General features: G+C 44.7%; 1 protein-coding gene across 1 annotated transcript in view; it reads left to right on the top strand.

The window, feature by feature from the left end:
• Positions 1-25,839, top strand: part of LOC138582719 (rho GTPase-activating protein 7-like) — a 142,835-nt gene that overhangs the window by 54,673 nt on the left and 62,323 nt on the right. The window contains exons 4-6 of the mRNA XM_069654298.1: positions 15,808-15,871; positions 22,486-23,936; positions 24,264-24,425. Coding sequence (XP_069510399.1) covers positions 15,808-15,871; positions 22,486-23,936; positions 24,264-24,425 — 1,677 coding nt within the window. The remainder of the gene's footprint in view (positions 1-15,807; positions 15,872-22,485; positions 23,937-24,263; positions 24,426-25,839) is intronic.

Here is a 25,839-nt window from a genome sequence, read left to right as displayed (position 1 = left end):
CTCCATCTCAGAGCAGAGTTGCTGCCACCAGCTTAGCATTCCCATACCCAGATCAGGCCGGGTGGGGCCCGTGGTAAACATAGGCACATGAAGAAGCGCAATTCCTTCCACTGCTCCCAAGCTCATTGGTAGCAGTATGCAGAGTCTTCTTCCGCTCGTCCTCTGATGAAGCTCCCAGGCTAGGATATACTCATGGCTACCCCTTGCCTGGCTTCTGAGGCCAAGATCACTCCTGATTGCAGGCCACAACCTCACTGCCAGAGTGGTAACCGGCAACGCGTCAATGCTTTGTACACATGCACTCTTCTTTTTACTTACTTTCCTTTGTACTGCTTGCACCATCAAATGCACTACTTTGACCTCCTCCTTGAGCCGAGCATTGGGTTGGGCCATGCATTCTCCAGTCTCCATGTACACCTCCACTAGGCCAGAATATCCTCCTGGAGTACCCTGCACACCCGCCCAATTCCAAAATGGTGAGGTGGGAAAAGTATCCAAAAGTGGTTCTGCGGTAGACGGAAGTAGGTATATGAAACATGAGGTGTCCTGCCACTCGTATTTTTCTGCCTAACTTCTATTCATCTAGCCTTTCTGATAGTTTCTTAGATTTTCTGGTTATCGAGCAAGTATCAATCTGCCCTGTTCTCATCCACAACAGTCAATATTTAATTTGCCGATCTATTCATGCAAAAAACATTAATAGCTCCAATGCAACTTTAATAGCATTTATTAATTTGCTGGTATGTTCATTTTTCATTCTTCTCAAATATTTAGTTCCAGACAAACAGAAAAGGCGAATTTTCAAAACTTACATACATGTACAATGTGGTTGACATAAACAAAACAATTCTTCCAGTACAACATGTGTGCAAAACATAGTGCAGTGCACAATTCTGTCATTTTCATTAGGAGACGGTTTCTAAACATATAAACTAATCCTACATTGTTGGAAATAAACTCCTAACCCAATTGGCAAAGTGTACTCAATATTTGTCCTTTATCTTGACCTCATAAGTGTCAACTGCCGGGCAAACAAGTGACCAATTCTTGGGTAGACGGAGTAGGTGGCATTATCGTTCACATCTCAAAACCATGTGTTTTTGTCTTTGGGGTACGATATGATTAAGATCATGGCACCCGCACCAGAAAACACAGGTGTGGGTGGGAGTAATTTGTACTTTGCAACGGTTTGCAATAGAGTTGACTTGGTCTTAACGTGGTGGTGTTTTTTCTTGATGGACTCCCTGTTGGTTGGACTTGTCTGTCTTTTTTCAAGGCTTTTCTTGTGATGGTTTTGACAATAACAGAAAGTGAGTCTGGCAGTTGATCGCCACCAGAGTCCCTCCCAGCCCCCCATGTTATGATGTTCATCCACAGCCATTGCGGTCCAGCCCCAAAGGGCCTTAAAGGGGCAGGATGTACATGCACGTTTTTTGACGAATTATGAAAATTGTCTTTCTTCACTTTCTGTCAATTTGAAAGGACTGTTAATGGTGCATTTTAATAATCTAATCATGGTGAGTAAGGACATTCAAGGTGAAAATAGTGACCTGGATAATGCCAAGGCACTACATTGGGGTGGGGACGTGCCCATAGGCGAGTTTCTCCCACTGGAGATTCATCTAAACACTCAACAGGTGTGGGCTCTGAACACGACTCCTGGGCAGTGCCACTGACAGCCACTCCAATGGAGCTTTCCTCTAATAGCCCAGGGGTGGCCAGCAAAGCATGCAGCCTTCACTCAGTAAGCAGAGTACAGATGGCAATGTCACGACTCGCTCCCTTCGCTCCCATTCCCACCACTTGGGGGCATGATTTGGGGTTTATTCCCTACTGGACCTTTCCTCCGAACCTTATGCTACAGTGCTGTGATGAATTGGGAGCGCTAAATCCCTATTTTCCAAGCTACTTCCCTTCCGGATCCATTCCAGGTTTTTGGCAGCCAGCATGCTTCTTTAACCAAATGACTATGCTTCCCAGAATGCCTGGCCCACAGCTCCACCTCCACCTCCACCCTTGCAGGACAAGGTTGGGTGGAGGATAGGTAACAGCTGTGGCTGCAGGTGCAGCAATCAGCACACCTGAAGCGTGTGCTCGTTAAGCAGCTTTAAAAGCCTCAGTCTTACTTCAGTCCAGCGCTGGTCATCGTTTGCAGTGTTCCTGTTGTGACTAGTCCCTTGTTCCTTGTTCCTTGCCTTTGTACCTAGTTCCTAGTTCCTGTTTTCTTGTTCCTCCGCCCTGAATTTCGGATTCATGCTCTAATTGATTTCTGCTCCCTTGATTCCCTTTTTGTCTTCCTATGTTTGCAGGCAGCATTTCTCAGTGCTTTCTCCTTTTAGATGCAGCCCAGTTTGTCTGTGTTCTATATTTCTTTGACTCTGTCCTTTGCTGCTGTAAACCCGTATGCCTTAGCCTTCCTCTTAGATTAGCATCCTGTCTTTCCCTTGGAGGGGTAGGGGGAAGTTTGCATTGGTTATTTCGTTTTTCCCTGCTCCTGATCCTTACTTTCTATTGGGATCCATTCCATGTTTTCCATTGCACTTCTGCATTTATTTCCCATTTGATTATTAGGTGTGGTGTGTGGTTGTAGCTAGCTCCTGTGTGAATGCTTATGTTTTCCTCACTAATTTGTAAACACTATTCCAACTTAGGTATTTAGTTTTCCTCCCATTGCTGTTATAGCCTTTCTGGGTCCCAGTTTCATCAACAGGATTCGTGGGCTAGCTGACATTCAAGAAGTTTATCTCGTCCTCGTGAGTACAGTTCTTTAGTTCCCTTATTTAATACCATCAAGAGTGTTAGTTCACAGATCCTGTCATTGCTTGCCCTCCACGTGGGTTTAGCGCTGTCAGTACCTGTAACAGCAATTGGGGGTAAGGCGCTTGCCGACTTTCCTCGCGGTCAGGTGCTTACCCCACATCCCTTTTCATATATTGGTTTTGTTGTCACACTCTATTTGCACTCCTGGGTTCTAGCATACATGAGTCGTTGTTCCTGTGTGCACGTAGTTTAATTCGAAGCCTTTCATTGTGTAATTTAGTGCACATTTCCCTTGCCATATTCGCTGCCTTTGTACTCGCCTGACTAATCCTGACAGAATGACCAGCCCAAAATTCCCATTGAATATGGCAAGTTTAAGAAAGAAAGGCAGCAAGGCCTCTAACAAGTTTGTACAGAAAGCTTCCCCTACATTTACCTGTGACAATCAAATCACTAGTCCTGACTTAAATGAACTCCTTGTCACGAATGGGCATTTACGTGCAAAGTATTTTTCCCATAGGATGGCACATCCTACATTGCCTGATCCTAGTTCTATCTTTTGTTTTGATCCCGATTCTATGTCAGCGCAAGCCTTAGCCGCAGAAAACAACACACTGTTAGACTTATTATACAAGAGTACCTCTGTTGTTGAACCCCATGATTCCAGTTGTGCTTCACCTCAGATAGAACAGTTTCATGGTACAAACATAAAGAATGGAGGGGTTCCTTGCATAACTTCTGTTTTCTACCCTCAGTATAAAGCATACTCCTTTGCACAGGTACATACTGTAGTCCCTAATGCCAAGAGGTCTAATGTCAATAGTTTGCTTAAGGGAAACACAGACCAAGTTGGTAAGAGAAACTATAAATCACAGAACCTGCAAGCAGTAGAGGACAATGTACAATCGGTGCACATCCAAATTGCTAGTGCAGGATCCAGCCCTGATGCCACTATGCCTCCCCCTGTGCCTACTGATAGTGATGTACAGTTAATGCAGGGCATGCTAAGAGCTAAGCTTGAGGAGTTAAGACAAGAATTCATTTCTTTACAAGAGGAGAATAAAACCTTGCACTCTTTACTGAATACACCTCAGCCCCTGAGTGCAGAGACTTTGGTAAACCATGATATTTGTCAATATGTTAGATCTATTGGGAGTGAAGGTCTTTCGTCTAGCACCGCGCTTAATCTGGGCACAGTTTCTAACAATTGTTCTGCTGTTTGTCAGGGATTGCAGTTAGCTGAAGATTTACAAGCCACTCCTTTACCTAAAATTTCCTGTGTAGCAGTTTGTCATAATTCTGAGCTAGCACACATACAAGCTTCTGATTTCCAAACACAATCCACAATGGTGGCATACACAGATTCAGTCACTACAGTAGGCTTAGGCCCTGCTCTTGATACAGCTGCTGAGACTGAAGTAGATGTTAAAGCTGATGTGGAAAACGATGTTACCTCTGGGTTCACTCTTCCTTCTGCCAATTCTGATCAATACGAACAGTCAGAGACCGTACAGATTTCATGTTCTGATGGACTCATTCCACAGTATACAGAACCAAAAAACCAGCAGGCGATTCCTGAACTGTTGATTGTTAATCTGCCTCTTTCAGAAGCTAAAACAGAGGAATGGACAATTGACGAAATCCTGATTAACAGAGACTTTACTATGGTGATTCCACTGGTTGATTTTGACTTCTACAAAGAAAGAGACTCTGTGTCACCCACTAAAGAAAGGGACTGCAAGGGTACAGCTCAGTCTTTGGTTACTGGTGCCAAGGAGTCTACTGCCCTAAAGGTGCCCTCCATTCCTGAGCCACCAATGTGTCTGTCAACTTCTGAGACTTCTGTCTGTCCTCCTACAACCATTGACTCTTCTATGATCCAATCCACAGCCCTGCAGTCATCTTTGGCACACGTGTCTTCAACCAATGAGCCGCTGCCATGTCTGCCATTTACTCAAGAGCCAGTCCCAAAGACCTGGACATGTTTGTATCCAGCAACCGAGATTGCTTCAGCTTGCATGCCTTCAGCCTCAAGGTTTCCCCTGGCCTGCCTGTCTTCAGCTACAGTGACTCATCCTGCAGATCATCCTTCAGCTTTAGAGCCTCCGGTAGTCCATCAAAAGTGCATGTCTTCAGTCCCGGAGTATACTGAGTATTTGCCTTCAGTTCATGAGACGCCTGTATCCTGCATAGCCTCGCTGCCAATATCAGAGGTATACCTGTCTACACCATCAGATTCTGCTGTATTTTCTTCTGCTCCAGCGATTCCTCCTGAATCCCAACCATTTACAGTCGATGAACGTCTAGCCTGCCTTTCTTTTGCTTCAGGAGGAGCACCAGAATGCCTGCCTTTTCCACAAGACGATTCTCCCAACTGCTTCACTTTAGCATCAGAGCCTCCTAAAAATGCAGCATCAGAGTTTGAGACTTTTGCCAGCTCCCGCTTCAGAGTCATCAAGCTGGACCAAGTGGTGAGTCAGAACCACTCACCTGGGTGTGCACAGGGGGTGGTGCAGACCGGCGTATTACCTACAGGACTTGTGCAACAGAATTCCGCCAAGAAGCACCAGTTGGGTGCTAGTAGCCAAAGGAAGGGAATGACTGCAGCAGTTCAAAATGTGTCTGTTATTGCTCCTTCTGTGAGTGTGCCTGAAATACCAAGTACTGTGTCTATCACTCCTATCAGTATGCCAAACGTCCCTGCTGTTGTATCCCACGTGCAACAAGGTGGTTACACGACTGTCACCAGGAGTACCAGCCTTGTACAACCCATTGGACTTTCAGGTCTCCAAGGCGTAGAACATGTGCAGTCAAACCTTAGTCACTTTCAACCACAAGCCTTTTCCCAGATGGATGACAGAAGAAAATCTGAACCTCTACCTCAGCCGCCACCTTCTCTAATGGCTGAACATAAACCTTTCCTGAAGCCAGCAATTTCCTCACCTCCCGCATGTCCACTCTCGGCAGAAAGGCTAACAGGGCTTCTACCATTGTCTAAGGCATGTTGCACCAGCCTGCCTCCCTCCTCAAAGACTTATAAGGGTCCACTCCCAGTGACTGAGCTTCCTGGACCTTCCAACTCTGCTTCAGGTCCTGCAAGTCCTTCATGCCTTTCTTCGAACCATGAGTCTCTTCCTCACCAGAAGCCACCGTTTCCATCAGTACCACCTCCAAAGACAAAGCACTCCTATCATGGAAGTCCATCTGCCTTTGCCCACAGGCCACCATTTCCATCAGTGCCACCTCCAAAGAAAAAGCACTCCCATCATGGAAAGAAGATGTCTCGTGCGGGTGGCGGGCACCCGAAGACGGCCGTAGGAGGGGGTATACTGTCACGACTCGCTCCCTTCGCTCCCATTCCCACCACTTGGGGGCATGATTTGGGGTTTATTCCCTACTGGACCTTTCCTCCGAACCTTATGCTACAGTGCTGTGATGAATTGGGAGCGCTAAATCCCTATTTTCCAAGCTACTTCCCTTCCGGATCCATTCCAGGTTTTTGGCAGCCAGCATGCTTCTTTAACCAAATGACTATGCTTCCCAGAATGCCTGGCCCACAGCTCCACCTCCACCTCCACCCTTGCAGGACAAGGTTGGGTGGAGGATAGGTAACAGCTGTGGCTGCAGGTGCAGCAATCAGCACACCTGAAGCGTGTGCTCGTTAAGCAGCTTTAAAAGCCTCAGTCTTACTTCAGTCCAGCGCTGGTCATCGTTTGCAGTGTTCCTGTTGTGACTAGTCCCTTGTTCCTTGTTCCTTGCCTTTGTACCTAGTTCCTAGTTCCTGTTTTCTTGTTCCTCCGCCCTGAATTTCGGATTCATGCTCTAATTGATTTCTGCTCCCTTGATTCCCTTTTTGTCTTCCTATGTTTGCAGGCAGCATTTCTCAGTGCTTTCTCCTTTTAGATGCAGCCCAGTTTGTCTGTGTTCTATATTTCTTTGACTCTGTCCTTTGCTGCTGTAAACCCGTATGCCTTAGCCTTCCTCTTAGATTAGCATCCTGTCTTTCCCTTGGAGGGGTAGGGGGAAGTTTGCATTGGTTATTTCGTTTTTCCCTGCTCCTGATCCTTACTTTCTATTGGGATCCATTCCATGTTTTCCATTGCACTTCTGCATTTATTTCCCATTTGATTATTAGGTGTGGTGTGTGGTTGTAGCTAGCTCCTGTGTGAATGCTTATGTTTTCCTCACTAATTTGTAAACACTATTCCAACTTAGGTATTTAGTTTTCCTCCCATTGCTGTTATAGCCTTTCTGGGTCCCAGTTTCATCAACAGGATTCGTGGGCTAGCTGACATTCAAGAAGTTTATCTCGTCCTCGTGAGTACAGTTCTTTAGTTCCCTTATTTAATACCATCAAGAGTGTTAGTTCACAGATCCTGTCATTGCTTGCCCTCCACGTGGGTTTAGCGCTGTCAGTACCTGTAACAGCAATTGGGGGTAAGGCGCTTGCCGACTTTCCTCGCGGTCAGGTGCTTACCCCACATCCCTTTTCATATATTGGTTTTGTTGTCACACTCTATTTGCACTCCTGGGTTCTAGCATACATGAGTCGTTGTTCCTGTGTGCACGTAGTTTAATTCGAAGCCTTTCATTGTGTAATTTAGTGCACATTTCCCTTGCCATATTCGCTGCCTTTGTACTCGCCTGACTAATCCTGACAGGCAAGCCGGACTGAAAAAAAACCTCAGCCTTCAAAATGCAGCCTTAAAAATAGTTCATGTTATAATGAAAGATGCAACATTCTCTGACCTGTCATTCACTCACAGGCACCAGCATCCTAACACCATTCCTGGATGTCCAACAGGACCCCTTACACGAGAGAGGCACCTCTTCTGTATAATGCCCTCGGGCCTACTCGATGCTACTCATAACAATATGAATAGTGGCCTGTACCTCTCAATGATAAAAATACTGCTATGCCCCCGGCCCCTTTCTCTGGCTTATGCTCCTGAATGTACTCATTCATTACCCGGGATACCTCATTCAATCCAACAAAGTTCTCATGTTAGGGGAGCTTATCCTAGGACTGTCTCTGCTCTCTGTTTCCTGCCTATTTTGTAAGACATTTGTGTTTGAAATCTCACCTTGTTCTTAAATAAATACTCATACAAAATATGAATAGAACTCAAGTATGCATCTCACGCAGACCCAAATGACTCCAACGACCATGACATCAATAAACAATTGCACCCACTGCTAAGGGGCATAACTACACACACAGCCTAGGATCAGTGGGTACATAGGAAGATAAAAAGGGATGGGGGCAAAGTGACTAGTCATCCAAGTGACTTGGGGGTGGTTCATCAACCTGAGGATGCAGAGAACATTGAAGTGCAGGGAGCCACCAAATGAGTACAGCGAATGAAAATAAAATACACATATAATTTACTATGCAAATAAAATAATGAAAAAGAGTGGAGCACAATGGGATTACATCTGGACTATGAGAAAGAACAAGGCGACCACATCAATTTTGAATATCTGGGCCGGCTTTCCCTGGGATCTGCAGCGTTCCAGCTGCATTCCTAGCTGACGCTTTGCTAGCTTGAAATATGAATCTGCTTTTCCATGCTGGCCTGGGATACGTCAAAGAGTTTGGTGTTTTTGTAATAATCCTGCTTGCTGTCCAGGAGCAGAAGCAGATGTTGATAACCTGAATACGGCTCCGACGTTTGAGCACTTCCACGAGTGCTCCAGTCTCAATTCACTTTCACCGTTCTGCATGCTTTCCGATATGAGGGCAGTGAACCCACATCTCTGCCTCTTTAAGGGAGAATGAGGTTACTCCGGCCTGTCTTTCCTTACAGGTGGATAAGGCTTAGGCCCTGATTCATTGAATTAATTGCGTGGGAGATCGGGATTTTGCGTGCCAAACCGCACGCAAAACCTTCTACGCTGATTCATGGAATCGACTGCGTAGGACTTTTCTATACTTTTCCGTACTTTGCAGGGACTTCGTGCAGGCTCGGCACATCTGTGCAAGTGGCCGAGCGCCTTGCAAGAGTCGCCCACGCAGACCGTGGACGTGGCCTGCGCAGAGACCATAGTAGTGGGCAAAACACTCAAAATGAGGAAGAACAAGGTGAAAAGTGGGCGTTACAAGGACGGCCCACAGGCATTCCATCGCATGCCCACAAATACACCCATGCAAGCGTATTCATGGATCTGACCGTGCAAGCTCTCATTGGGGAAACGCCCACGCAAAGCTCTTGATCTATCCACCACCCGAAGGCAGGCATACAGCCACTTGCGTATTGGATTCACCTCGCAGAGGTGGGATTGCATATAGGTTCCTGATCTAACTTAAGGGTGTGTGTACGCAGTGTAGCGGGGTGCACAAACGGTTTACGGGGTTTCGCATTCAGATTGACATGAGTTTTACCTGAGTTACAGAAAATGGTATGTATATCGTCGGGGTGCTGTGTACAGTTATGGGGGACACCGCGCAGTGTTGCCGGGGTGTTGACTTGGTTGTGGGGGACGTTATGCATAGATAGGTAGATGGGTATTAGTGGCTACATTTGCTTTGCAGGTGGGTGTGTCTGGGATGTTCTGGCAGCAACTTGCGCATAGGGTTACTTTGCGGGTAAGATTCCATGAATATGCGGATCGTGCACAGGTGCCTCATGCACGAGGGGGCACGCAAAGTCGTTCTCCTGGGGAAAGTTCAGGGAGGTTAAAAGGTTTCCTGCTGCATGATGACTCTTAACTTAGAAACAAAAGGAGAGACTGCCACTCCAGCCCTCCTCCTGTCTCTTAGTACAGAAACACCATGCAGCAGGCAGACCTTTCACTCAAGGAATCTGTGGTTAAAGGGTTGCCTGCGAGGTTCAGCAGGCAACACTTTAACCATTTGGATCCTTGAATGAAAGGGCTGCCTGCTGCGTGTGAGAGCTAAGTCACACTGGTGTCACACATTTGGTGCACCTAGGCCTCCCCCTTTTCTTTAAAGGGAGGGGCTGGGCACACCAAAATTAATAATGACTGTGTGCCCCAGCTCTCCTTCTTTTACCAGCCCCCCCCTTAGATGAGTGTGCTCTCGTTAGAGGGTGTGGCCTCCACGGCCGCACCCCCTAACGAGAGCTCCCTCGATTTAGCATCCCACTTCAAGCACTGATTGTACTACTGTTGCCTGCAGACTGGTTCCCCGGATTTTTTAAACTACAATTTTGATGATCTCTCACCATTTTCTTTGCTGGCCAGCCTACTGGGAATTGTAGTACAAACCATGTGGGGAGCAAAAAGGTTGCTTCCTGCACCTGAAGCTGGTTTTGCTTTGTGGGTGTGAACCTTTTCGAGACACTGATCTGTCACGTTTCAGGTTTTTTTAAGCCAGTTTTTTTAAGTGTGTTCTTGTGTTTCTCCGTGGGTTTAAGGGCCCTATAAATTAACCGTAACCTGACCTTTTTACTGGGTGGGCTGTATGCAATCACAGTAAATGAATGATTACCAGTGCCGGTCAGTGTTGACATTTACTTAAAGTCAAATAGTAAACTGCCCATTGCCAGTAGTGTTTGTGGCTGGGGGAGGTGGTGTGGGGGAACTAGCAGAGGGAATGAAATGCCAGGCAGTGTCGGGATACAATCTGGCAAAGCAAGAGACCGAAAGGGTTCTGACTGTGGGGCCACAGTTAGTGGAAATTTGGTAGGACATTGGGGCGGTTCCAGTGGGCCTGGTAGTCTTGATAAGAGAACATGACACTGAGCGGGGATGGTATTGAGGGGAAGGCCCTTGGCGAGCGCACTGATGCACACCCCGGATGCACTAGACCACCGTGGTGCACTGTGCTCACTCTGCCGTCATTCTCTTCCTGATGATGTTTACTTTTCAGAAGCAGCAGAGTGCCTGGACGCACCCGGAAGTGTTAGGACGGGGAGATGTGTTAGTAATATGTCGAACCCCTGTCGCTCTGCCTCCGGCCACTCTCAGCATAGTAATCTTCTTCCTATCTCCCTCACCTGCCCCCAGGCTCGGACTGGCCTATAGGGTAACGGGGCAAGGCCCGAAACCAAACCGCTAAATGCTAGTCTGGGCCAGTTCGTTTTGGTTAAAGTGGGCCACTTTTTGGGCCAATGTGGGCCAGTTTGATGAGTTACTTCACCATGCGGCTAGTAGTTGTGACCATTGTTACTGAACCACATCAACTTTTATCCAAAAAATCCCCCTTGGGTATTACTCAAACAGTCTGTCACAAAAATAATGAATTGCCACGTGCCTGCCCCCCAGATACCGCGGCTTTAAATGGGATAAGAAAGTGAGGGGGGCCTCAATGAACCTTGAAACAATATCTGTGTCTGGAGCAGCCTCGGAATAGCAAGCAGCTAGGCCACTGGAAAGGGCATGGGGCACATGGAAGTAAAAGAGTGGCCTAACAGTTGTGGTTCACTTTGCTATGTCTGAAATAAGAGGAAGTCAAAGCTATTTTGAAAGGTGTGTTAAATGCAATTAATGTGCGGTCCCAAATCGACTAAAAGACATTCAAGTTAGGTCTATGCACATTCCAATCGCTCGGTTCTTTAAAAGAAAATATATTATTCTTATGTATTCATTTTATCAAATCATTCTAATGACTAGATTTCAATGTAATGTTCTAAAAAATGAGTGTACTCCCTACATTCCCTTCATGTCAGTGTTAAAAAACCTATATCGTCTCGTCTCGGGAGGATAGCTCAGGGGCAAGGTGCTCGCCTTGGAAGCAAGACGACATGGAGCAACACAGGTTCGATCCCCAGGTCTGCGTTATAAATAACCTATCCTATCATATTTCCAAATGCCTGTAACAAGTACTGTGATTCTAAGCATAGCTGATGATACTGGCGTCTTCTGGAGCAAAGAAGCACTGGGCCTGATTTACAAACATGTTTTCAATAAGCACTTCATTCTGGTTTTGAAATAACGATGGTAAACACAATAGTTCATTAGTGTGAACGCAAGCAAATAATGTGCATGTTCAAATATTTCTGAAAGAGCTCATGAGAAGCATTTCACCTTTTCTAATTAAGCAACCCCTTATCAGGAGGGACACGTCACTTCCAGCTCAGTTTGCTAGAGAGTTCTCTGCCCCAAGGCTGCAGCCCAGACCCTCTACCGACCCCTGATTTTTAGCTCGCTCTCAATCTTGAATTGCAATTTAAATATAGGTGTTCTTGGTGCCAGCGGCAGTGCCATTGTTTGTTGCGTCTGCACAAATGCCATTTCCTCCGCATAGCGTCACAGCTGCCAGTTGGCTTGTTTCTAAGCACTCCTAATGTTTATAGATAAATGAATTAAGGCCCAGCAAGAGAAGTGATTGTGAAGGAATACAAAGCACCTCCCTCACTCCCTCCCTGTGTCTGTAAACTCCTTCCCTGCGTTTCCTTGTTTTTACTTCACTCTTGCTCTCCTTTGCAGCAGACTGAGCTCTGGTTTCTACAACCGAGGGCAGAATACGTCACAACAAAAGCATAGTGACATAACACAAAAGTCGTTTAACAAATCTTACCCGGTGTGAAATCTGGTACCCTGAATTTCAGTGGAGAACTCATTGACCAGGTGTGAAATGTGATGCGCGCCACCTAATTCAGTACCTAATTTCCACCAGAAGTGCGGCTACAAAAGATTCTTTGGGCCTAATTCATGCAATGTTTTACGCGGTGCAAAGTGACTTTGCACTGCCAACAAACACGTTGAACCGGGCCTAATTCACAGAGCAGTGCAAAGTGTATTTTTGCAGAGCCTAACGCCGTAATTCTTTGTGAATTAGGTGGATGAATGTATGGCACTTCTTTGTGAACTACGACCATTTAGCATGGTGCAAAGAGTACTTTTTCAGGGCAACGTGACTTTTCTACGCAAAAAATACACATTGCACCGCGCTGTGAATCAGGCCCGGTTCAACGTGTTTGTTGGTAATACAATGTCACTATACACCGCGGTAAACGTTCCATGAATTAGGCCCTTAATCCCATAGTCGGATGGGCTGGACCTCGCCTCTTGCTAGGCCTCATTTCGTCAAAGGAGGACCCCTGGGTGGAGTTCAATCTCACCTTTCCAGCACAGAACCATGCCGTCTCCTAGGTCACACCGGTCCATGCACTGACCCCACAGCACATCTGTATCAACCGCGAGCAGGTCTGTTGGAGGACCTGTCATACAATGATCAAGCTTAACCCGCACACAGGAATGTGCAAGGCATCTGGAAAATGGGATATGCCCATTGTTTAGGTATGGTCTGTTGACAAAGTTTTTCAGATCTTTCTTTCAGTACAGCCTTTTAACTGAACTGACTGAGGTGCTGTGACAGATGAAAACACAAAATATGTGTTCTGTTTTGTAATGGCTGTAGGTGCGCGTGCATGTGTGTGTGTGCGCGCGCGTGTGTGCGTGCGCGCGCGTGTGTGTTTGGTTATAGGTTAAAGTTTCGACTCAAAAAGGTCGAATGACAAAAGGGTCGAGTCAATTCGACCGAAAAAAAGGATCAGATTTTTTTTTTTTTTGGGCCCCCCCAAACCCCCAAACCCCTGTTTTTTGGTGTAAAAACACCTTTTTTTTACCTATACTAAATAAAAAAAATATATATACATTTAAAAAAAAAATGTGATCCTTTTGTTTTCGGTCGAATGCACTCTCACCTTTGGCATTCGATCCTTTTGATTTCGTAACTTTAACTGGACACCCGTGTGTTTGTGTGTGGAGGAGGTGGACGGGGGATGAACACTACATCATTTCAGCAGAGCTTCTGCGAGTCTTTAACAATTAGGCCAACATTAGCATTTACACTCAAAGTAGCTGCCTGATGCATTTAGAGTAGATAGTTGCATGTAATGTTCTAAGTGCGACACCTGCGCACACATTCAGAGGCTGGGATCTTCCAATGGGGACGAAAACTTTGCACGAGTGAAAGATTGTATTTTTCTGTATTTGTACCAGTGGAAGCAGACAGAATCCAAACAAGTAGTGGGGGCCGCAGCTACTCAGAGTGCTTTTGCATAGTGCAACTGAAAGATATGAGTTGGTGAGCCTGGTTGTGGGGTTACGGTGTGGAGGCATAAAAAGAGGACCAAGTAGAAGCTTGACTGACATACATAAATACGCACTGAATTTTTAAGCCATGCACCAGTTTTTAGATTGGTACACATTAACACACTCCTTGGTGTCGGGTGAGTGGCAGAGGGGTCTGCAGAACACTTAGGGTCCGAATCTCATGTGGGTTTTAAGTACCGAAAAGGTCGGAAAAAGCGCTAACAACCTTTTCGGTATTTAAGACCTATTCTGAAGGTGGCGCATTCTTCCGAGGTCGATGTGAATGTCCCACTTTCGGAATATATGTGGCGGTTGCTAGTATGGGTTGGAAACCAACCTAGCAACCACCACATATGTTACCTGCCATTTCAGACAGGTATTCTTGTGGCAGTCCTCCACTTTATAATGTGCATTAAAGTGGCGCACATATACTGTACCATTTTGGTGCCGGTATTGTGGAGGAGTGCCACAGTAAGCCGGTCGCAGTGCAGGTGGGTGGGCAAAGATTAATGATTGGGGGTTGCGATGGGGGGGTGGGTAATTTGTAAGATAATATGTGAGCAATTGTGAATATTGGCATACAGCTGACACATCTTTTTAAAGCATGTGAATAACGAATATGTCGTTATTTAAAGTGTTCTCTCGGCAGCACTTTCGTTAAAAAAAAGATTATGACGTTATTTAAGGAAAGTGCTGCTGAGAATTTCCATTGTGTCAGTTGCCGCCAGAAACAATGAAGGCGATGCACTGTCGTGCACTACGAGGACGCCCAGGCCCCACTTGAGAATAGTGTTGGAGCCTGGGCGTCCTGATTTGGTGTAGTGATTCATGCTCTTTAGCAAGCTCACTGCGTCAACATCAGAATCAGGCCCTTAGAGGGCTATTGTGTGGGGATGACCCTTCCTGAACTCACAGGCGGCGCTTTAGCATCTTCTTGAATCCACCTTTTGAATTGCTTTGATGTCAGACATTGAAAGTCTCATTTGTTGCCCCGGTACCTGTGTTCATGATGTCCCAGCAATTGCACACATCACTAACAAACGTAGAGCCTCTGCCAAATCAGTCCACAAAAAGTAATTGACCTGTCTTCCAAAAACAGACAAAGTGGCTAAAGTAAGATTTAACTAACTAACATTAAAAAGTAACAGACTCGTCCGAGGGATACGTGGCTTCTGCAGTGTCAACACGCAGTGGATACGTATTGTTTGATAAATGGAAGTCAAAAGACAGCATGCAACCTGGAAACCACTTTCTCTGAACTGGGATTTTCTTCTGCAAATCATTGCTCAGGTGTCTACCTACAATTTGGTCAGTTGTTAACCAAGCCTGCACCTCCCATAATGCATTTATGTATATGTTAAATTAGATCCCAGACCTGGAAAATGGGTGTCATGAAGGCAGAACAGTTAGTGAACAGGGGTCGAGTGAGGTTGTTTGGCCACTCTTTTCTGTGGCATGACACCTGATCACAAGGTCATACAATGTTAATGCATACCAGGATTACAATATTTAAATAGGGTTTGGTTACAGGCTCCAGGGGGGATACTGTGCTCATAGGTAGCTCCTTTGAGTGACTCTGGTTGGGCTCCCGGGAGGGCTAAGCGCTGTTAGCTTACTGATATCTGGTCCACCGGAACTCACAGGGAGCCTCTAAATTACGTGGCCAGAAGGTGTACAGGGAACATCGTCATACAGAACAACAATTAATCCCATAGAGTTAGGGACAAGTCAGATAACCGGCCAGTAGAGGCAAATTCGCAGTTAACAGAAGGACCAGGGGTAAGTGCTGAGACTGTATCAAGTACTGCTAGGTGTTGAACGGTAAGTGCATGTGCAATGGTGGGGGAGGGGCTTGGTAGAAACTATATGCAGGACGCAGTGTGTACTAGGCTGTCAGTCAGGCACGAGGGTTTTCGGTCTTCAGGTACATAGGCCAGAATTTGAGTGAGTTTTTGAATCTTTTGTTGTTAGATTCAGCTTCTTCCAGTGGGATGAACCAAGCATGCATGACCTGTTAGTTATAACTATGTTTTGTTTTTTCTCCAGGCGGTTGAATGCATTGAACAAGTGTGCCACAATGAAGGTGGAAATAAGTCGTCACCGGAAGCGGGTACGTGTACAATTTGTATTGTGCTAATTTTGCGTTAAAGAGATTACCCTGACAGTTCCCATTGAGCTCAGACTATATTCTTCCTTCCACCACCCCAGATTGTACCTCTCACAATTTGGAAATATAGAATTGAGTACTCCCAAATTTTTTGTTAACGGGGGTTAAGTCTGTTTTGGAGGGAGAGTGTACACTGTATTCAAGAAAGAGACAGACTGACTACCCCTCTCTAGAAATCCTTTATGTACAACAGGGTAAGGCAATGCGGGTCTACCTTGTTAATGAGTAGAGAGGTCACCTGGGTAGATTTGGATTTTAAGCCAACAGTTTTTATTCCAAAACAAAATTCTATTGAATTGTTTTCATAAAAACATATTAAAGAACATTTAACGTTTGATCCTTTGATCATCATTCACCACTTTCATTCAACATAGACTACTACAAACATGGGGTAAATCGAATTTGTTATTCTTCAAGCATAACAATCAGTGAATTATGCATATAAGACATAGGAAAATTGCACTGAGTTCCCCTTTGAGGTTGACATATGTTTCGGCCCTTGGATGTGTACCACCCTTGTACAGGGTGATCGCTTGTGCAAATATAGGGCCATCTTCAGGACATAGATTATTTTTGCTGGAAGATCAGTTTCATTCCCCAATGGTAGATTTAATGATCTACAGAAATACATGAAACAGAAAATATATTTAAAAAAGAGCTTGTGCTACCCAACTGGTTTTAAAGGTGATGACTCATATAGTATACTAAAAGAATCAACCACTTCACCCACTTGTTGTCCATATAATGTGACTTAGGACGTCTGAGTTTGTATACTGGGAATTTTATTTGGGCATCCAGTATGCAGTTTTCTGAAAGAATAGAAAAATAGAGAACTTGTAAGTGTTCCAATGTTTGTTTGTAATATGGATGTATCCTTAATTGGAGGTCGTAATAGAGCCGATATGGAAATCCGATGATTTGGGGCGGCACTTCAGAAGTAATTCTGTTGTAATATCTGTTAATATAAGGGTAAAATGTTTTTCGTTTCCCCCTTCCTTATTAGTTTTGTACCCACAGTGTATTCTTTACATTGACACTGTGGAACATAGTGCTGGTGTTAAATGTTGCATGATAGAAATACGGCTATATGTAGGGCTTACCTTACTGCTCGTAGTTGCAGGAGTGAATTCTGCTGTTCAGCCGTTCCGTGCTATGTCGGACTGACTGTGTGGGGCTTCCTTATTTAGTGTCACGTGACTATCCTCATGTAGTCACGTGACTTATTTCGTAAAGAGAACGTGTTTAACACCATTTTACTTTTAGAGTTTGGCTCTATGAGTATGTTAATGAGGGCATAGTTGTATATATAAGCCCGTTTAATATAGTGATTTGCCTGGTTTGAGAAATTATACACCAGGATGTTCCACGTACTGTTACCGTATTATAGGTAATAGGAAGTATGTAGTGCGGGTACCGTAAATTTTGTATGAGACTCGCTGGGTTGGAGCCGAGTGAGGCACAGAGGATGCTCATAGGGGCAGCATCACTGAACGGTATATTTAGTAGTGAGATATATCTAATAAAGGCTAGTGTTATGATGCCCACACGTGAAGTGTCTATTGAGGCACGAGTGGCAGTATGAGCCTATTTTACAGTCTTTGTAAAGATTAACAGATTTGTGTGCAATTTGACAAGGGGAGGATCCTCTGACCATAAACCTACCTCATCACACTGACTCACAATATTGTTTATTTTATGTATTTCTGTAGATCATTAAATCTACCATTGGGGAATGAAATTGATCTTCCAGCAAAAATAATCTATGTCCTGAAGATGGCCCTATATTTGCACAAGTGATCACCCCAGACAAGAGTGGTACACATCCAAGGGCCGAAACATATTTCGACCTCAAAGGGGAACTCAATGCAATTTTCCTATGTCTTATATGCATAATTCACTGATTGTTATGCTTGAAGAATAACAAATTCGATCTACCCCATGTTTGTAGTAGTCTATGTTGAATGAAAGTGGTGAATGATGATCAAAGGATCAAACGTTAAATGTTCTAAAATGTTTTTATGAAAAATAATTAAAGAGAATTTTGTTTTGCAATAAAAACTTTTTGATTAAAATCAAATCTACCCAGGTGACCTCTCTACTCATTAACAAGGAAGACCCGCATTGCCTTACCCTGTTGTACAGAAAGGATTTCTAGAGAGGGGTAGTCAGTCTGTCTCTTTCTTGAATAGTGTACCCTCTCACAATTTGTCCACCTAAACATTATGAAAATTCCAATTGTAGTACCAGAATGTCAGGGCTAGCAGAAAACTGGCCAAGAAAATTTCACTGGCAAAAATCTCTCTCAGAGGAAATGCCAGGCAGGAGGTATGTCCGGTGTAAATTTCTAGACAGAAGATATGAGCACGTGGTTGACACGTACCTGTATCTTTCACAAACTGGTCCTCAATTTTCTGAGATTGTTTTTTTTACGGTTGTATAAAGCAACCGCTGACCATGAAAGCCCTTATGGCTGAGGCAGTCAGGCACATATCTGTTGCAACTAATTTCTGTGTCTCAAACTATTTGTTTTGAGAAACGGTTGGAGCTATCTTGCTTCATCCACAGTCATTACTTTCAGTATTTGGATACAGGTTGGCTTCCTTTTCTACCTTTGTCTTTAGGCCATCATATTATTCTTTAACTCCTAGCACAGAGTAAAAATGTACACTTAGTGGATCTGTTTCCATTCCGTGTTAATCACAAAGATGCCCAGAAATGAAAGGCATCACGTGAAAACCCTTTAGGTCCACCCTCGACAGAATCACTTGGGTGGAAGAATGGAGGTATTAAGTTAAAATCTTGTAAGTGCGCCGTGACAGAAAGTTCAAACCGCCTCATGCTGAAGGTGGCATAACGAGAAGGATAATCGGGATTCATCCATAAATCCTACCGCAAGTCCAGAATCACCACCTTAAAATAACACTCCGGATCCCAAGAAGAGATGTTTTAATGATAATAAAGGTTTTTTCTTCAATCCAAAAAAGGATGGGCGAGAGACAAATCCCTAAAAGGAGGGAAAGGGGGTGGCCGTCCCCTATAAATGAAATGTAAATTAACACCCTTCACTCACCAGCTATTTTCCCAATTACATGTACAGGGGTTTAACCTCCATCTAAGGGCCCATGGACACTTTATACTGAGTTAAAGGGGATGGCGACCCCTTTCCCTCCTTTTAGGGATTTATCTCTCGCCCACCCTTTTTTGGATTGGAGGCAAAACCTTTATGTACAAATGGAAGAAACGATGTCATCTGGCAAGTCTACTACTTGCTTAAACATACTGAAGCATCAGCTGGTGTTCGTTTAGTAGAAAACAAAGTCCATTCTTCTCCGCAATCAAAGATGTTAGCCTCTTGTGAAGTCCATTCCTCTCCGCAATCATAGATGTTAGCCTCTCGTGAAGTCCATTCCTCTCCACAATCATAGATGATAGCCTCTCGTGAAGTCCATTCCTCTCCGCAATCATAGATGTTAGCCTCTCGTGAAGTCCATTCCTCTCCACAATCATAGATGATAGCCTCTCGTGAAGTCCATTACTCTCTGAAATCATAGATGTTAGCCTCTCGTGAAGTCCATTCCTCTCCGCAATTATAGATGTTAGCCTCTCAGGCCGAGATACAAACATTTGCTCCATATACTGCAGCTCTTGTACCAGAGACATACCTCAGAGTATGAATGACCTCATTGCTTTTCACTAGAACAGAACACCTGTGATTGTGCCTCATCACAATGGTAAATCCACCCATTCCAAGCTGGTGCCTAAACTGCTCTACTCCTACTCCCAGCGCTAAATGATGATCGAATTCTTTGATTCAGACCTGGAAGGTAAAGAGCCGCAAGTAGCATAATCTGTCTTCAATAGGCAGAGGATGAAAATCTCACTGTCAATTTCCTTTCATGGAAATCCCCAATTTCCAGCAATTCAGAATTCCACGGATACTCTTCCATTACCTTGGAATACAAGTGAGGAGTAAGAATGTGTTCATTTCAGTCATTTCTGCAGTATTTACACTATATTCGAGGAAGTGTTTGAGCTTTCAACTTCATTTTTAAAATGTTGGTAAGACTTTTGTTTCTTTATGTAAGAAATAAACTTCCCATTTCTGAAACACACCTACTATTTCAGAATTAGACTGAAAAACTAAATTAGCATGCCCTAAGTGTTGGGGGTTGGGCAGAGTTCCTTTTTTTTATTCTAATAATTGTGTGTGAAATAGAAATTCCAGTTTGCTTTGAGGCACAGCAGTGAGTTTGGAAAGAAATACTTCAGATCAAATGGATGGAGTGCAGTAAAAAAAATAACACCAGAGCCAATGCACCCCTTCAAGGGCATTTGTAGCTCAGCTGATCGCGGGTCTCAATGCTGAATGTAGTAGAAGTTTATTCAGACAGTGTAGGACTTGTTTGACCATCGTAACACTCAGTGAAAACAAAAAAGATGTTAATCAGCATTAGCTTTCAGTAGACCCACCTACAAACAGAAGATGGTCCTCCATTTTAGGTAGTCCTCTGCTTATGGGCACAATTAATAACCACGTGGTGTGGGCCCTATTTTAAAAGTCAGTGTTAAGCTGTCCAAGGCACAGGTGTGTATAGAACATTTCATGTTGGTGCGGAGAAGGTCTCTAGGTGGCCTACCTTCGCATCAAACTGCAAGAGTAACGTTAAGCATTTTGCACGGTCTTATTTCACTGCTCTAATCCAGCCTTCCTTCCTGTATTGCCCCTCCCCCATAAGTCAATGTACTAGTGCGTAAGACTACACTTGTTTTTTTATTTTATTGACATTTTATTTCTATCGCGCTCGTACACAAGTGTTTCAGAGTGCAACAAGGCAAGGGAGAGGAACAGGGGAGAACAAAGCAGCGATCTTACTAGGCCCAGTGACATTGAGAACGCGCAAGTGCATGAGAGAGGGGGGAGGGGAAAAGTGCATAGAAGGGGAGAGAGTTGGAAAGTGCGAAGCACAGGAGAAACAGATAAATAACAATAAATAAATAATAAAGGCAACTAACAGTGGTAATGCAGCCAGCAATGTGCAAGTGCTAGGTTTAAGGCAGCAGAAAGGGTAGGTCTGATAAGTGCAGGAAGAAAAAGGGGGGGCTGTATGGGTACAGATACAGACCCCAGTGCAAGGGATGGCCCGGAGGCAGTGCGGGAGGGTGGCAGGATGAGCAGGTACCTGGGCCCAAAAGACAGAGTGTGGCCAGGTGCACGGTGCCAAGAGAACAGATCAGCAGGGGAGAGGGGGAGCGAAGGCAGAAGAAAAGAGGAAGGTCTTGAGGTGCTTCCGGAACCGGAGATGGTTCTCCTCAAATTTTAGAGTGGCAGGGAGACTGTTCCAGAGGGAGGCCCCAGCTGAAGACAGAGATCTACCCCCAGCTTGTTTCTTAGAAAAAATGACTGACCCCGAGTGAGTTGGAGGTAGAGGAGCGAAGAGCTCGAGAGGGGAGGTATTTGCAGAGGGATAGCTGAAGGTATTTTGGACCCAGGCCCCAGAAAGCCTTGTGGACAATGAAGAGGGTTTTGAATTTAATCCTTGCATCCACTGGGAGCCAGTGGAGAGATTTCAGAGCTGGAGAGATATGATCCCAGGGCTTGAGGCCAAGGACAAATCTCGCAGTCCTGTTCTGGATTAGTTGCAGAGGGCGGACAGTAGAGGCAGGTAGATTTAGATAGAGGCTGTTACAATAGTTCAAGCTAGAGAGAAACAGAGCTTGACATACCATGAGCTTCTGGGGGAAGGGGAGGAAAGTCAGAGTACCTCTGAGGAGGTGCAGTCGGAAATTTGACTTTTTAGAGACCTCAGATGTGGGCGGAGAAGGAAAGGGTGGAGTCAAAGATGACCCCGAGGTTCTTAGCCTCGCAGGTGGGGGTAGGAGGAGGGCCAAGGGAGGCCGGCCAGAGAGTGAGGGGAAAGGATGGTGAAGCTGTGCCGATGAGGGGGATCTCTGTCTTGCTGGCATTCAGACCAAGATTATTGGCGGCACACCAATCTTGAATGGCAGTTAGTCAATCAGAGATGAGAGAAGGAGAGGAGGTGGCAGAGGGCAGCCTGAAAATGAGTCGAGTGTCGTCAGCGTAGCACTGGAAATTTGAGCAGAAAATTGCAATGCAGTGGGCGAGAGTTGCCAGTTATTGGTTGAAAAGCCAGGGCAAGAGGTTAGACCCCTGGGGAACACCACAGGTAGAGAGGAAGATAGATGAAAGGAAGGACCCAAGTTAAAAAATGGCATACTTCTGGCTTGGAAATATGTTGAGAACAAGGAAGCGAAGAATCCGGCACCCATCTATATGCCGTATGTGCTTTGTTTTTTCAGAATTTGCCAATGCAGATCCCTGCAAGACAAGAGGGAGTTTGCACCAAACTTGTACAACTGAGTTGTCAGTTTTCATCATGACCGGCAGTTAAGCTATGCCAAAATTTGCTCTGCTATATTTGATTTTAAATGTTTCTAGCATGGGTATGGCAATGTTCATAGGCTGGTGGAGTTGCACTTAACTGAAGGTACCTGCATTTTAGTAGAGCATTTTTACAGTGTTTCTCCTTCTTTTGCAGAGTGATGAATCGGAAGAGGATGAGCCTTGCGCTATAAGCAATAAATGGGCATATGAACGGCACAGCCAAAGATGGTCAAGGCTGGAGACTTTGGAAGGATTTACTCTAGAGGAAGGCTCCAGTGTGTCACTGCCAGACAGCCCGAGGTACAAGAGTGTTGACCAAGAGGATATCTCATTCTCCGACTGCCGAGAAAAGCATGACGTGTCTTCGCTTCACAGTTCCAGTAGTGGAGATAGCTACAGTGCCAACTTCCCAAAAACGCTTGATGACCTAGAGACCAGCAGGAGCTCCTCAAGATGCTCCTCAAGCAAGCTGGCCTCCCCAGACTCCACCTTCAGCTGCTCCCCTTCTCCCAGTGAGATCCTGAATATCATAAGTGAAGAAAAACATTTGGCTAAGACTCCAATTAAAAAGGGCAAAAGCCTCCTTAGGAAAATGGAGAAGTTGCGCTTAAAGAGCTCCACTGTAAAGAGGGGTAGCCATTTAAAAGGCAAGCCTATTATAAGTTGTCCTGTGCTGCTTGATGGACTAAACGAGGACAAATTGAGGAACCTTAATTGTGTAAACATTTCTGATCTGGCTGATGGTCAGGTTAAACAACATTTTTCCTATTCCCCCCCAACCTGCAGCAGCAGCAGTCCATCGGAGAACAGTAGTACGGTGAGCACTCCAAGCCCCGTCATCAGGGTCAGAAGCCACACTAAAAGAGCAGGTATATACGCAGAAGACTTTGACCCTGCTAAGCTCTCCATTTGGAATGATGTATCTGAACAAAACCTCAAGAACGAAATAAATCTGCACGGGAATCAGATGTTTCAAATACCCCATGGGCATAAGCCTGGGACTTTTCCCAAAGCACTTACAAACAGTATTTTATCTCCGATTGACAACACTTCTGTTAACTGGAGGACTGGAAGTTTTCATGGGTGCAGACGGAACCGGGTGCGATCGTCCAGTAGTAAGGATCCGGAGGCACCTCCAAGTCCTCTTTCTTTGTTGGATAATCGGTTGAGCATATATGACAATGTTCCGAGCATCCCACTGCATTTTAATGCTATCGAGTCAACAGGAGAAGATGGTGGCAGAGACGATGAGGATGATGATGGAAATGATGAGGATGACGATGACGATGATGATGATGACGATGTTTTTTCAGAACTGGACAATGTTATGGAGCATGTGAATGGACTCCGGAAATTAGTCAACCAATGGACAGAGAAGTTCTCTGACGAAGGGGACTCCGACTTTGCCAATGATTCAACGTCACCATCTCCATCTTCTCCAAAAGACATTCATCTTAAAATAAAAAAACATTTGGCAAAACAGTCTAGGAGAATTCCAATTAACGACACAGACAATAATTGTGGGAATAATAATGATGGTGGTTCACCACCTTTACCCTTTATAACCATTTCAGGATCAGACTCATCAAAACCACTTTCCAGCAGGTCAGTTTTAGTTCTGCCTTTGATATGTGGGCATACTAAGCAAAACTCTATTCCCAAAAATATCATGTCTTGCTCCATAAATGTGACAACATATTAACGTGATCTAGGATGCTTCTCTAAGGTTTAAGCCTCACTGTCTGCTAATGAGAAATAGTCTATTTAAGGCTAAGAGGCTATTCCTAGTAAATATTTGTAAAGGCAATGAATTCGAAAGAAGTATGTTAAGATCGCCACCTCTGAAACCATGTAAGTAGCACAGTCACGTCTCTGTAGAAAAAATAATGTTATTGGCAGTGAATAATTATGTATGTGTTCCACATCTAACAGGCAAAACTGGTCTGAGGGACAATGTACATATTTGGAAAATATTTTGACGCAGATCGACAGCCAGTCGGCCGCCCACCTCAACCGAATACAGAAGCTGGCTTTGCTAAAGCTCACTGCTTTGATGGACAAATACTCCCCCTCCAGCAAGCAAGGATGGAACTGGTAATAGGACAGTGTGTTCATAATCTACCCTAAAAGTGCCAGTAGTTGATTTGTTTTCTCTTAACTGCTATGCCTTAAAAAAACTTTGAACACAAAGAGATATGTATATGTGTATAAGTGTCTCAAGGTGCAGCCTGCTTTCTACTAACGAGTCATGTGTCTCTAGGGAATCTTATGGCAGATGAGAATGAAAACAGGCCCACTATCCAACACAAATGATTGCCTAGAATTTGCAGTCGACAAAAAGCAACATGCTCTTCTCACTAAACAAATATCCTAAATAACTAAATTAATATAATGTGGCAGAGAAGTGTATACTTTCATACAGATGGGGATAATCATTTGATCTACTCCCTGTGTTTCAAGCTACACTGCAGTATGATGGAGAAACCCTAGAGATCACAGAATACTTGGGGCAATCCAACATTTCCCCAACTTATTGGAACCCCAAATGTATCCACAAGTTAATGTTCATGACTGCACAACAGCACCTCCAAAGGATGCGTTAGTGTGCTGCAATCAATGATTGTTCTCTATCACAACAGATCGGCAATCCTTAACAATAATTTGATGGTTTGCGTAGGGCGTCCTGTTGGATTCCTCCACCTTGTAAGCACTGCAATAATCAATGCCACTAATCATTACCATTAACCTGTGTTGGGGGGGGGGTAGAGGGGGGTGAAAGATTGGGTCGGCTCAACCGGGCTCACCAAAAAAATGGAACATTGCATTATCCTGATCCCAAAAGGAGCCAGTAGTTCTTGAGCTCTCCTCTTCAGCCAATAATAATCAATTAAGTTGCAGTCCTTAAAAGTGAAAAACAGCTGACATGCATCAACTTACTGTGAAAGTGGCTTGCACATAAATAGAACCATGTTACAACCCTGGCCCTATGTGTAAGATTGAGTGATGTCAAAAGGGATGGGGGAAATTTCTAACATCCATGACATACGCTGACCTCTTCAAAACTTCACGGAATCACCATGGGCCAACCTCACACTACCTTTTACCTAGACAACAGTACTCCTTTACAAATCTCAGTGAGATATTTCAGCATGTCAATTACTAGAAGGAGGCATTTAATTTTCCTAAGTATGAGATAGATTTTAACAACAATTTGCCTTCAAATGAATGTTTTGAAATCTTTGTGAGAGATGCATCGTGTCAAAAACGCATGCCATGTACCTGAAATGTTCCTGCCCTTAATGATCAAACTAAAAAAACGCTGACAAAATCCCAGCGGGCTCAATTCATAAGAGAGATGTAGGAGCTGGGTGTGTGGACCAAAGTGTGCCATGGATTCCTCCCCCTGACCTTCTGCATGCAGGTCCTATGAGTCACTAGCGGGGCTTGCATGTGGAAAGTGGGACTGGCTGGAGGTGCTAGGGAGACACAGTCAGCCCATCTGTGAATA

The sequence above is a fragment of the Ambystoma mexicanum genome, chromosome 3q (genome assembly GCF_040938575.1).
Source record: "Ambystoma mexicanum isolate Mex_15411 chromosome 3q, UKY_AmexF1_1, whole genome shotgun sequence".
Classification (NCBI taxonomy): Eukaryota; Metazoa; Chordata; class Amphibia; order Caudata; family Ambystomatidae; genus Ambystoma; species Ambystoma mexicanum.
Note: the sequence above shows the minus strand (reverse complement) of the source record. Positions and strands in the feature narration are given on the sequence as shown.